Below are 14,210 nucleotides of genomic sequence, written 5' to 3'. Positions count from 1 at the left end.
CCGATGGATTTGCCATTCAAGTTGTGGGGAGAATCAGTGTCCGTTTATCTTTATTATTAACAATAATCATATTAATTGTGGTATTAAGCCCTTCCTATGTGACAAACACTATCCTGAACACTGGGGTAGATACAAGATAATCAGCTCAGGCATGATTAATTAATCAGTATTATTTATTGAGCACCTACAAGGTGCACAGCACTGACTGTACCAAGTGCTTGGAATGATGAGTTTTCCATCCAGAGGGACGAGTGAGCCTCAGTCAATCAGTGCTATTTATTGAATACTTACTGTGTGCCAAGCCCTTGGGCGATCCATACATTCAAGGATTCAGGACCAGGGACCTGATTGGAGGAATGGATTATTGTAGTTCGCGCAGCGAGCCGCAGCTCTCGGCCCAGCCAATGCCAAAGTTGCTCTGCGTATGGAACCCATTGGCGGCCAAAGCGACCGCTGCACAGTGCTGATGTGCTGTGGTGTCGTGACCGTCACTGAAAAAGAGAAGCAGAAAGGGCCAAGCACTAAGGACTGTGGCCACAGTGGCTTTTTAAACAGTGACTGAAAGTGATTCTTCTTGCAATATGAACAGCATCATAACTCACACGTTGGGTGTAGAATGTGTGTATTGTCTCTCCCACAAAAGTTCTTGAATTTCATTCAGCATTCAGAGAGGGCAGGCTAGCCCCAGACTTTAGTCCCATAAGTTTTTGACCTTTTTTTTGTAAACTATGCATTTTTCCTTGGATGGTGAGCCTCTAAAGGCGCGGTCTGTATCTTTGATTTCTAGTGTGTGTTGCCAAATGCCTAAGATATTGTTCTCTACCCAGTCGGTGCTTAGTAAATTGCTGTTGTTGATGGTGATCTGTGCATCGTCAGATAGTGTCTTGCCACATCAAGCGTTGGGTAGCTGATGAAGGTTCTTCTGTTAAGTGGAAGGTTTCCAGGTGCAAGCTGGTAAATAATCTCAGTATTTTCAGGCTTATTGCCAGCTTATAATCAAGTTTGCGTGTGTGTGTGTGTATGTGTGCATGTGTGCGCGCTCATGTGAGAAGCACGTGTGAGAAGCTTAGAGAAGCAGTGCGGCTCAGTGGAAAGAGCATGGGCTTTGGAGTCAGAGGTCATGGGTTCAAATCCCAGCTCCACCAATTGTCAGCTGTATGACTTTGGGCAAGTCACTTAATTTATCTGTGCCTCAGTTGCCTCATCTGTAAAATGGGGATTAAGACTGTGAGCCCCCCGTAGGACAGCCTGATCACCTTGTAACCTCCCCAGCACTTAGAACAGTGCTTTGCACGTAGTAAGCACTTAATAAATGTCATTATTATTATTATTATGCCTCCAGGACCCAGTGGTCAGCATACAGAAGATCCTGGAAGGCAGGGTGTATAACAAATAAGAAAATGAACCCAGGAAATAAAATACTAGGGATCTCAGTTTTGCCTTTAACTCTCACAGAATCTCTGTTTAAAATTTGGAATAATGTATTAAGTGCTTTCTGTGTGCCAAACTCTGGGACTAATAAGGTTTAGGGTTAGATAATCACGTTAGACAGTCTCTGCCCCACCTAATGGACAGAGCACAGGCCCAGGAATCAGAAGGACCTGGGTTCTAATACCGGCTCCACCACTTGTCTGCTGTGTGACTTTGGACAAGGCACTTAACTTTTCTGCTTCAGTTATCTCATCTGTCAAATGGGGATTAAGATTGCGAGCCCCATTTAGGGCATAGACTGTGTCCACCATGATTGGTTTGTATCTACCACGACACTTAGTACAGTGCCTGGCACATAGTAAGCATTTAACAAAGACTATAAACAAACATGGGGCTCACAGTCTGAGGGAGGAAGAAGAGCTGTTTTACCCCCATTTTACAGATGGGGAACCCTGAGGCACAAAGAAGTTAAATGACTGCCCTAACGTCACACAGCAGGAAAGGGGCAGAGATGGGACTAGAACCCCGCTCCTGAGTCCCAGGCCACCTCTCGGTCCAGTAGACCAGGTTGCCCCGATGTAGACCTTACCAGATAGGAAAGTGACATTTTCTCCCGAACCTCTGCTTTGCCACGTAAATTCATCTTGAATTTCCTGAAGTCCAAGCCCTCTCAGAAAGGCATATCTCTGTCAGAAACATAATTATTAAGCAATTACGCTGTAATCAATTGCATCTGCTCCATGTTCTGGTGGCAGCAGCAGAACCTGGCTCAGATAAACACCAGCATTGACCCAAGCCTGAACAGTTCCCAAAGCAGACTCGTAAACCAAATGTTTCTACGCTGTGCTAATTGTGCCAAAGCCACATCCAAGATCTGGCTTTAGAAATTGCATCCCACAGTCGTAGAAATGCAGCAGACAAATTTTGCAGCCCAGCCCGATTGGGGTCATTCTCTTTTGGAAACTTTTATCCCCTGAATCATTTTGGTCACTCTTCTCTCTACCTTCTCCAACCCCATTCTGTTGAATTCAGTCAATCAGAAGTATCTATTGAGTGCTTACGGTGTGCAGAGCATTGTACTAAGCTCTTGGGGGAGTACAGTATTAACAGAGTTGTTTGTTCTTCCTCAACAGACACGTTCCCTGCCCACTGAGTTTATAGTCTAGGGGGATTTTACTGAGACAGATGGAGTTGGGCTGTATTGACCCTAAAGAGGTGCTTGTGGTTTGTAGGAAGGAGCCCAGGCATCGCTTCCTCTCTGGGGAGAAGGCAGGGGCATTCTTTTTCAAATGGAGTTGTTTATTCTTCCTTGATATTTTAGTTTCGTTTAGTTCAAAGGAACTGGCAGTTTTTCTCCTCAAGTACTTCTGTGGTCCATAATGGAGTCTCCAATTTTGAGCAGAACATACACCCAGACACCAGTTGCACTTCAGTTCACTCAGTAGTATTAAGTGCATACTCTGTGCAGAGTACTGTATTTGGACATACTTACTGTCCACGAGGAGCTGACGGTCTTGTGGAGAGGACAGGCACCAGAAGAAATTACAGTTGACATTCCAGAGTTCAAAAATCCATACAAAAGTGCTGTGTTGGGGAGAAGGTGGATGAGTACTTAAGGCTTGGAAAGTAGGTGATACAGTGGATAGGGAATAGGGTGGGAAGACAGATGATTCAGTTATTAAAAATGTACTTTTTGTGGTGGCCTTTGAAGCCCTTAAGCCTGAAGATTTGTTGTTCTGGAAATGAGGCGGGGAAAATAAAAGCCTTCCAAACTTTTGCTCACCCTCCAGAGGATTAGCTGATACTTTTCTGAGATTTTTTTGTTGTTGTTCAAGAAACAGGCCCACCACACCAGCAGGCCTAAGGTCGGGGGTGGGGGGTGGGGGGTCTGTTCTCTTGTTCTGAGGAGGACGAAGAACCCAATTTGAGCTCTCCCAGTTAAGTAACAGTGGAAGCTTGTTTTAATGGAGACCATGATAATTCCTCTTGGATGTGACTGTGTTTGAGGCGTTGGCTCAATTAATCCCAGCACCTTCAGTCAGTACAGCGACTTCACTGTCCCAGAGCACTTTAACATGAATTACCTCCTTCCGTTCTCACAACAACCCTTTGAGACTTGAGAGGTGGACTGTGTTATCCCCATTTTACCGAGGTGGAAACTGAAACAGAGGTTAAGTGACTCGCCCACACTTCCGCAGCAGGCGGCCAGTGGCAAAACTGAGACCAGAATTCAGATTCCTTGACTCCCCACCAGATCCAGCCGGTAAGGTGGCCCCTCTGCATCCGTTTGCCTCCATAACACCTACCACAGATCCACACTCCTCGTTGAATTGAGAATGTTTACGTATGGCAAATAATGCGATGCAGATTAACTTGGTGTAATTGATAGCAATTTGAATCAGTTGATGATAATTGTAGTGGATTTTAATGACCAGTTGGCTTGGGTTTTCAGGACATCCTTTTTTGGAAGTTAAAATGGTGCCAGAATTTCATTAGTAATCAAATGAAATATGTTAAGACAACAAGTGTGACTGAGTTGATTTGAAAGGAGATCTAATTTGGATTAATTTGATAAGCAATGCAGACAGAATGGGCCACAGCAATCTCCCGAAACGTCCCGGGTTCTTCCAGAGCCGACAGGACCCGCCCATCAGGAGGCTTTGTGAGTGGTGCCTTTCTGTTCAAGAGGGTTCATTTCTCTGGGTTTGTCTCTGACTGGGTTTTCAGCTTCCATCCCCGCCACCACCCCCAGTGATCGGTGAAGGGGTTTGGGGGAGGGAGGGTGCGGCGATGCCCCATTTTGGAGTTGGAGAAATCAGCTTGTCTGTGACACTCATGGCCAGAGGGCCCCTAAAAAAAAAATAAAAGCACCCTATCCAGGCCCAAACACAGGAGAAAACCAGTAGGCTAGCAGCCAAAGTCAGTCAGTCATATTTATTGAGTGCTTCCTATGTGCAAAGCACTGTACTCAGCCTGAAAACAGGAAAAAAACCAGTAGGCAAGCAGCCAAAGTTAGTCATATTTATTGAACACATACTGTGTGCAAGGCACTGTACTAAGTGCTTGGGGGAGTACCATAGAACAATAAACAGACGCATTCCCTGCCCACATCAAGCTTACAGTCCAGAGGATGAGCTCAAAGCTTGCTTAACTCCGGTGGGGCGAAGGAAATGATGTGTGCATGGGGGGGCCTCTTCTCAAATGTTGTGACAGATTCAGTCATGGAGAAGAGGCCCTTATCAGTGTTCTGCACACAGTAAGCACTCAAGAAATACAATTGGATTGTCTTGTTGGGGCATTTGCAACTCGGCTACAGCCTAATAATAATATTGTGGTATTTGGTAACTGCTTACTATGTGCTAAGTACTGCAATAGATGCAATACAATTAGCTCCAAGTCTCTCTGCCTCAGAAATCGGTGGCACTTTAGGCTTACCCGCCTCTCCACCCTTTGTGACTGGCTGGCAGGCTCTGCTGGTCAAAGAAACTGGAAGTGCATCTGCTCGCTACCACCAGTCACCAGTCACCATCACTGCTCCACAATGCTCTCTCCCCGCTTCTCAGCTGAACTACCTTTTTAAAAAGATGATAATAATAATGGCATTTATTAAGCGCTTACTATGTGCAAAGCACTGTTCTAAGCACTGGGGAAGTTACAAGGTGATCAGGTTGGCCCATGGCGGGCTCACAGTCTTAATCCCCATTTTACAGATGAGGGGACTGAGGCCCAGAGAAGTTAAGTGACTTGCCCAAAGTCACACAGCTGACAATTGGCGGAGCTGGGATTTGAACCCATGACCTCTGACTCCAAAGCCCATGCTCTTTCCACTGAGCCACACTGCTTCTCTATTGTTATTAATATTATTATTATTAGATGCTTATTAGAGGAAACCTGCTCTAGTAGCAGCAGTAGTAGTTGTGGTAGTATTTATTAAGTGCTTACCTGCGTGCAAGGCACTGTACTAAGTGCTGGGAGAGAATGCATAGGTGGGAATTAGACATGACCCCTGTCCCTAGGGAGGCTCACAATATAAGAGTAAAAATGGGGAGAAGGGATTGAATTCAAGGACATCAGAAGCAATGAAACATTAAAACACAACCCAGAAAAATACACAAAATGGACTTGGTCTTGACAGGGATGGAAATGTCTAGGAGTGTGAGAGAGCAGCTTTTCTTCTCATCCCGGAGCGTGCTGGGAGGGTAGGCGGCAGTGACCGCCGATACTTTTCTCAATAGTGATGGAGGGGTCTGAGAGCCCACGGAAGCAGCTTTTCTCCTTGTCCCACTCGCAACATGCTGGGAGCAGGGACCCTTGGTGGCAGGAGGGAAGGCGGCAGTGGCCATGATGGTTTTCTTGACCGGGATGGAGGAGTCTGAGAGAGTGTGATCTGACTCTGAATTACCTATGAAATGGTCCTTCAGGACAGCAGGTGTTGGTGCCAGACTCAAGAGGCCTGAGACAGAAGCTCATGCCCACACAGACATTTGTGGGTTTGACTTTGTCAGCTTTTGTGCACATTTGGTAAGCATCTGCCCAGTTCCCCTTGAAAAAAAAAAAAAAGACTAAAAACAAAAAATCGAGCGCAGTCCTGTTTGGCGCACCGACTCTCCAGTTTTTTAGGCATACTGTGTGTACCTAAACACATCCCAGAATGTGATTACTTTGTCTCAGCAAGACTTTGTCGTAAAGCAAAGCGGGGGGGTACTGGGTGGGGGGGGTGTTGGGTGTGCGTGTGTGTGTTTGTGTGTCTAAGCTCCATTGGTTCACATATTGAAATTTACCAAGGCTAAGGGCAAAAGAGGACACTGTTAGCTCTGGGGCTCTTTGAAGTCAGGGATCGCGTCTACTTACTCTGCACTGCACTCTCCCGAACATTTAACACAGTGCTCTGCACCCTGTAGGGGCTCAGTAAGTACTGTTGGTTAGTAAGTGCACAAATCCCTGATTTGTTTTCACTCTCACAAAAGGAATAAGATATAATAAGGATTTGAGAAGCAGCGTTGCCTAGTGGAAAGAACACGAGTCTGGGAGTTGGAGGACCTGGATTCTAATCCTGGCTCTGCCAGTTGCTTGTTGTGTGACCTTGGGCAAATCACTTAACTTCTCTGTGCCTCAGTCTCCTTATCTTTAAAATATAGATTAAAAACCCTACCCAGTCATAGTTATTGAGCACTTACTATGTGCAGAGCACGGTACTAAGCACTTGGGAGAGTACAGTACAAAAGAATTAGCAAATATTCCCTTCTCATAATGAGCTTACACCCTCCTACTTAAACTGTGAGCCCTAAATGGGATGGAGATGGTGTCCAATCTGATTATCTTGTATCTAACTCAGTGCTTAGTACAGTGCTTGGTACAAAGTAAATGCTTAAAAAGTACCATTAAAAAGATAATAAGGGCAACAGTGATCTCTCAGCTGCCACATAAGTGATCTTGGGGAACCACGGCAGAACCTTTATAGAATTGAGATTTCAGCCTCCATCTTCCAGCCATTGCAGTTCTACGTTCGGAGGTAGTTCATCATAATCATAACAATAATGGCATTTATTTTTCATGTATTATGGGATAAGAGCTGGAATAGATACACAGTTTTGAAACTAGACATAATCCCTGTCCCACAAGGTGCTCTTAATCACTTTTATTCCCACTTTACAGATGAGGAAACTGAGGCCCAGACAGGTTTAAGTGACTTGCTCAAAGTGACACAGCAGGCCAATGGCAGAGCTGGGACTTGAATCCAAGCCATCTAACTGCCTGTAGCATGTTCCCCCTGCTAGGCTTCAAATTCAACCATCTCCATATTCTGCACACGATAAGGAGAGCTCTCTGGAGCCTGGTTTGATGCTAACCAGATCAGGAGTTTTAGGCTTGAGTCCTCCCATGGGCACTTTTGCATTTAAAGTTTTCTTGACATTCTCCCAAACTGAGAAGCAAACTGAACTAAGGCAGAAGAGGTGGGCTCAGTTCTAAACAATGGCAGCAGGTAACTCCTAGGAAGAGAGAAGGGGCAGTGCCTAAAATAAAATAGATGCCTTTGTCCTTCCCTCCTCCCTTGACCCTGGGGATTGAGTATTAATAACCTTAGCAATTGGATGGGTGAGAGGTGCAATATTTTCCCACTTGAAGGATCTGAGTCTTAATAGCTATGATTAATAGGAGACATCATCATCATCAATCATATTTATTGAGCACTTACTGTGTGCAGAGCACTGTACTAAGTGCTTGGGAAGTACAAATTGGCAACATATAGAGACAGTCCCTACCCAACAGTGGGCTCATCGGCCCTGGAGAGTACAAAAGGACAAAGGTCTGCAGACACAGCTGCTGCTCGAACAGCAAATAAGGGAGAGGAGAGAAAGGTATTGAGTCCCCATTTTGCAGATGAGGAAACTGAGACCCAGAGAGGTTAAGTGGCTAGTCTGAGGTATCCAGTTTCTCTGATTCCCAGGCCCGGGCTCTTTCCACTAGACCATGCTAGACCAGAAAATCTCGCCCTTGGGCCTGCCCTTGTGTTGACCGGTTGCAAAGTCGGCAGTTTAGGGAACTCTCCCGGTGTCTGATCTTCCCAAGGAAAGCCACCCCTCTCCTGATGGCCGCATGCCAGGCCGATCTGGCCACTGCTGCTGCCGCTGCTGCTACTGTTTAACCTGGTTTAGGCTGTGCTTCACTGCAGCTTTTAAGCATTGGTTCTGCCCTTCCTACCTGCTTGTGCCCCATTTCCGCTCACCTGTCGGCTCTGCCCGAGTATCCCCGCTGTCGTACATTCTGTTTACATGTTCTGGCTGGCAAAGTGCTGTTAGAATGTAACTGCTCAAGCAGCTGAGAGGTAGAGAAACAGTGTGGCCCAGCAAAAAGAGCATGAGCCTGGGGGACTGGAGACCTGGGTCCTAATCCCAGCCTTGTCACTTGCCTGCTCTATAACCTCAGCAGGTTCCCTAATTTCTCCGTGTCTCAGGATCCTCACTGGTAAAATGGAGATTGAGTCCCCCTTCTCACCTCCCCTTGGACTGTGAACCCCTTTGGGGTCGGGGACCGGCTCCGATCCGTTTATCTTGTAACTCCCCTAGAACTTAGCACAGTGCTTAGCAAAGACCTGAGTGATCACTTTCATTCTGGAACACAGCTCGCTTACGTCTGGGGCCGGGGCCTAACGCCGTGCCTTGGTCTGTTGCAGGAAATAGTATTCTACACTCGGCAGCAGACAGTGTGAGCAGCGCGGTGCAGAAGGCCAGCCAGGCCCTCAATGAGCGTGGGGAGAGGCTGGGTCGAGCGGAGGAGAAGACGGAAGATATGAAGAACAGCGCTCAGCAGTTTGCCGAGACTGCACACAAGGTAGCGGGGTGGGCGGCTTGTCCTCCAGGTGGATCTCCGTCCAGAGGGATCAACTCTGCCCCGAGGCACCTGAAGCAGATCGGGGGACACGTTCGGGCATCTGGAGCCCACCTTGGTATTCGCCGAGGGTGCAGCCCGCTTAGTCTCCCCTTCCTCCCTCCCCACAGTCCATCAGGAGTACTATTTTTTGAGCTCCTGCTGTGTGCTGAGCACTGAACTAAGCATGGGGAGGGTACAATTGAAAAATGCAACCCCAGTGTGGCTTTCTGTCTCCACATTCAGAAGCTCAAACCACCGATGGTATTTACTGAGCACTTATTGGGTACAGACCACTGTACTAAGCATTTGATTCAAGGAGCACTTGCTTAGTCATTCGGTTGTATTGGTGAGTCGGAAGCTGTTTTGGGCATCCAGTGGCCCCGGTGACATTTTTGGCAGTCCCTTCCTCTCACATCAGCCCCCAGCTGTGAGCTGAGCCAGGTCAGAGCCCCAGGAGGCCCAGCCCGACTGGTAGAGGTGGCCAAATACTCCTGGAAATGGGAGCTTCTGCCTCATCAATGTGGCTGTCCAGGGGGGAATTACTGGCACAGTCAGGAAGGTGGGATTGGTGGCATCAGCTGCAGGCCGTGAGGCCTGGCCATGTACCATGATTAGCGACCTGGGTGCTGGGCCAGCAGCAGCTCCTCCAACTCTCCCAGCTGGGGGATGCTGTGACCCACCCTACTGGGGGCGGCGGGGTGGTCCTGGTTCTCTAAATGGGCATTCCCAATGAATGCAACCTTCTGGTACACTGAACCTGAGCTGGGAGAAGTAGAATGCAAAGTCTGGGCGGGGCTAAGGAAATTCAGTCCAAATTCAGTCCTCCCAGAGGTCGACCAGCAGTCGTGGTCGGAGGCAGAGGGGCCGCTTTCCTGGTCCATTCTCAGCAGGGTGGGTTGGCTTCTCTGCCCCCATCCGAGCCCTGACGGAGCCTTGAGAATGCCCCAAGGCAAGCAAAGGAGGGAAGCCAGGAGTGTGTCCCAGATAGTGCAAGGATGGACAATAACAATGTCATCTATTATCAGTCAGTCATATTTATTGAGTGCTTACTATGCGCAGAGCAAAGTACTAAGCTCTTGGGAGAGTACAGTATGACAGAATTAGCCGACACATTCTCTGCCCTTAACAAGCTTATAGTCTAGGGAGATGGTATTTGTTAAGCACTTACTATGTTCAAGGCACTCTACTAAGGATGGGTAGATATGAGCTAATCAGGTTGCACACAGTCCATGTCCCACTTGAGGCTCACGGTCCTAATCCCCATTTTGCAGATGAGGGAACTGAGGCACAGAGAAGGGGAGTGACTTGCCCAAGGTCACAGAGCAGACTAGCAGCCGGGACTAGAACCCAGGCCGTTCTGACTCCCAGGCCTGTCCTCTATCCAGTAGGCCATGCTGTTGTTATGTGCGTTTTGTGTGCCAACTGCTAGGCCGGATGTAAGATAATCACGTCAGATAGTGTACCTCAGCCCAGATAGGGCTCACAAGCCAAGAGGCAGGGAGAGCAGGGGTATTTTAACGTTTTCCAGAAGAGGAAATGGAGGCCAAGAGGGGGTAAGCCACTTACCCACCATCTCCCTAGCAGGCAAGTGGCAGAACTAGAATCCGGGGCTCCCTGCAGGGCTCCCAAAGCCCCAGGGAAGGAGCTAGAAGGCACGGCTGCCTCCGGCACGGTGACTGTTCTCTCAGCAGTCCAGAGACTGTGCCGTCTGGCTTCCGGAACGAGGCAGAGAGACACAGCCTCTCCCTGCATTCCACTCTTCCTCCTCCTCCAGCTGGGACCAGGGCTGGGAGTCTGGGATGGGCCTGAGGGCAGCAGGTGCTTGTGGATGACCCCCCACCCCCACCCCACCCCCGACCACCTCAGTGATCCGTGGCCCCCTGGGCTAGTAGAAGTGCTGCTCCCGCACCGCCCACTCCCTTCCCCCCAGCCCCACAGTCTCCCTGCCTCCCTCCAACTGGTTTGGGAAGTGCAGTCCTGGCCTCGGGGGATGTTCTCCTGGCGTCTATCCAGAGCCATGCTGGTGAGTGCCCTCTTGACAATGGTCAGGGTTTGAGGGCCACCCTCCCCCAACCCCACCCCCAGCTCTGAGGAAGCCGGGGCCTTTCCTGAGTTATGGGTTGGCGCCCGGCCAGCCCTTTGTGAGCCCGGGGCTCCACCCCGGCAGAGACGTTCGCTTTCCTGGATCCGGGAACGTCTCCCTCCCACTGTCCCCCACCCGCCACGGGCCGTGGGCCGCAGGCCACGCTGAACCTTTCTCCCCCTCTCTCGGGCAGAGGCAGCCAGAAACTGCAGCCATTCCATCCCCCACCCACCCTTCCACCCCTCCCCTCCAGCCTCTCTAGCCCCAGGGCTGATGGGAAGCCTAGCAACATTATTAGTAGGATTCATTCTTTCTAAATAGTGGCTTCTAGCATTTGCCATTCACTCGTGTATTTCCTCAGTTGACCATTTGGTTTTCAAATTTGATGGACTTGAAGCTCCTGCTCCGGGAAAGGGCAATTGCTAGTCAGTCAGCCAATCAATAATATTTACTGAGCGCATACTGGGTGTGCAGAGCGTTATACCAAGCACTTGGGAGAGTACAGTATAGTTAGTAGTCCCAGTGTCTGCCCCCGAAGAGCTTACAGTCTAACAGAGGAGACGGAGACTGAAGTAAATTACAGGTAGAGAGAAGCAGCAGAGTTTAAATTACTGTAAGGGTTGGGAGGTTGAATACAGAAGCGCTTAGGTGACACACGTGTTAAAATGGCAGTAGTGGAGAGGCATCGTGGCCTGGGGGAAAGAGTAGGGGCTTAAGAGTCAGAAGACCTGGGTTCTAATCCCAGCTCAACCATTTGCCTTCTGTTTAACCGTGGGCAAGTCACTTAACTTCTGTGTGCCTCAGTTCCATCCTCTCCAGAATGGGAATTCAATACCTGTTCTCCATCCTACTTAGGCTGAGAGCCCCAGGTGGGACCTGATTATCTTGTATCTACCCCAGTGCTAGGTACAGTGCTTGGCACATCGTAAGCACTTTTAAAAATATCATTATTATTATCATTAGTGGGGAAGGAATGGGGTTGAGGGGGACATTGAGAGGTTAGTCATGGAAGGTCTCCTAGAGAAGATGTTGATTTTAGAAGTGCCTTGAAGATAGGGAGAGCAGCAGTCTGCTGGATGTGGAGGGACAGGGAGTTCCGGGACAGCAAGAGATGAAGAACAAGACACAGTGAGTAGTTTGGCCTGTGATAGAGGTTGAGGAAAAGTAGAGTCTCTCCTGGGCTGGGAAGGCTTTGTGCAAGAGGCGGAAGGAGTCAGAGAAGCCACTAAGCTCAGTGCAGGAGAATGAGGTCATGGGGGTCGAGAGCAGATTTGTTTGACAAGATGATTTGTCACGAACAGGATCCAGCCAGCTGCTTCATCCTGTACCTCCCAGGGCCTTAGGGGTTAGTAACGTCTTCAAACTTCAAATCCAACTCAGAGGAGGTAGGGGACCAAACCCCGTACGGAGCCCGTGTGGGAGAGGTCAGCGGTCAGCCAGATTTTTACCTAGTGAAACAGCACATTTGCCAGGCCTCAACCCAGGCCAGAGCAGTGATTGCCTTTATGAGAAAACAACATCCTCAGTGTAAGTTCAAACTGGGCACCCCAACCCAGATGCCCAGCATGGCCCGTGTAGGGCTGCTGTGCTCAGAGAAGAATTCCCCGGAAGAAATTAATGGCAGTGAGTTGGCCCGCATTGATTAGTTGTAGCTTAACAGGTTGATGAGAAGCAGTTTGGCGATGCTGATCCAGGATTAATCGTTGGGCTCTGTGAAGGCAGGGCATTCAGCACTTTAGTTCGGGGCTTGAATCGCCTGATATTAAATAGTGCAGGAGGCAGTTCGCACCCACTGCCTCCCGGCGGGTCAAGGAACCCGGTGGCTTGTGGGGCAAAGAAACTGAAGGACGACCAAGATCGGAGAGTGGGTCCGCCTGAGACTGCCAACTGCAGAGGTGGAGACACAGCCAGGGGAATTGCGGGATGGCTGGGGAGAGCGACGTCGGGGGATTGTAAGTCGTCAAGATTAGGGTATTCGGTACGTGCTTCTGCCTGATGTGTGACCATGGGCAAGGCACTTCACTTTGCTGTACCGCACTTTCCTCATCCATTAGATGAGATTCAATACCTGTTTCTCCCTCCTACTTAGACTTTGAGCTCCATGTGGGGCAGGGGATATCTTTTACCTACCCCAGCACTCAGTGCAGTGTTGGGCACATAATAAGCCCTGAACAAATATCACAATTATGATTATTATTAAAGCATTCCATCAGCTCTCCCCACTACTTATCCTCACTCCTCTCCCACTACACCCCAGCTCTCACCCTTCACTCCTAACTAGCCAACCTGCTCATGTTGCCACCTCCTTATCTCTCGCCATCGACCTCTTGATCACGTCCAACCTTCTGCTTGGAGCTCTCTCCCACTTCTCATCCAGCAGACCCCTGCTCTCCCCATCCTTAAAGCCCTCTTGGAATCACGTCTCCTCTAGGAGGCTTTCCCTGATTAATCTCAAGTCTCCCCAGCCTAGTCCCCTCTCCCCCAGCTACTGTCACTGCCGCACTCCCATGTCACCTAAGCTCTTGCATCCTCAACCTCCCTGTCCTCATAGCAATTTAAATTCTGTTGCTTTCTCCTAACTGTAATATATTTTCGAGTCGGTTTCCCCCACTAGATTTTAAGCACCTCAGGGGCAATAACTCTGTTGTACTCTCCCAAGCACTTAACCAGCACAGTGCTCTGCACAGAACAAATGGTCAATAAAATAGTATTGATTGATTGATTAATCATTGGGCCTCTTGATCTGGTCTCAAAGAATCTTAGGGCCTGTGAAGTTGGCAAATGGTTCCCTAAAGGCAGCTTTGGGTCCGGGAGGGTGTGGTGAGGCCCTTTCTGTGCTTCCTGCTGGAAGGCGGCCGGGCCCAGGGCATTGCCCTCGTTGGCTGATGTCCAGTTTCCATTAACAAAGAGCCCTGAGGCCTGGCTGGGCTTGGGAGCTAGCAGGTGCTGGGCTGGCGTTTAGAAAGATTTGACTTTTCAACGGAATGCACTTGTCAGATCCCGCCAGAAGAGTTCTTGAAGCGTGTCCACTTCTCCATTCAGACAGTTGTTCACCTTTCGTCTGTAACAATTTCACTGTCAAGTGCAGTGCACCAGCTCGAGTCATTTCCCAAAGGTGAATATTTTGGGGATTAAAGAGGGACTGAAAGGGCCCGGACTGGAAAGCAGGAGACTTGGGTTCTAGGCTGGCTCCACCCCTTTCCTGCTGCATGGTGCTGGGCAAGTCACTTAACCTCTCTGAGCCTCAGTTTCCTCATCTGTAAAATGGAGTCTATGATTCCCTTTACTCCCCACTTTTAATAATAATAATAATAATAATAATGGC

At 48.9% G+C, this 14,210-nt stretch overlaps 1 protein-coding gene across 3 annotated transcripts in view; it reads left to right on the top strand.

The window, feature by feature from the left end:
• Positions 1–14,210, top strand: part of STXBP6 (syntaxin binding protein 6) — a 108,621-nt gene that overhangs the window by 89,510 nt on the left and 4,901 nt on the right. Inside the window, exon 5 of one of the 3 annotated variants that reach the window (XM_038756247.1) lies at positions 8,606–8,763. The exons of the other annotated variants lie outside the window; for them this stretch is intronic. Within the exon in view, the coding sequence (XP_038612175.1) occupies positions 8,606–8,763 (158 nt within the window). The remainder of the gene's footprint in view (positions 1–8,605; positions 8,764–14,210) is intronic. 3 annotated transcript variants of the gene reach the window in all.

The sequence above is a fragment of the Tachyglossus aculeatus genome, chromosome 14 (genome assembly GCF_015852505.1).
Source record: "Tachyglossus aculeatus isolate mTacAcu1 chromosome 14, mTacAcu1.pri, whole genome shotgun sequence".
Lineage (NCBI taxonomy): Eukaryota > Metazoa > Chordata > Mammalia > Monotremata > Tachyglossidae > Tachyglossus > Tachyglossus aculeatus.
This window is presented reverse-complemented; position numbering and strand designations above follow the sequence as displayed.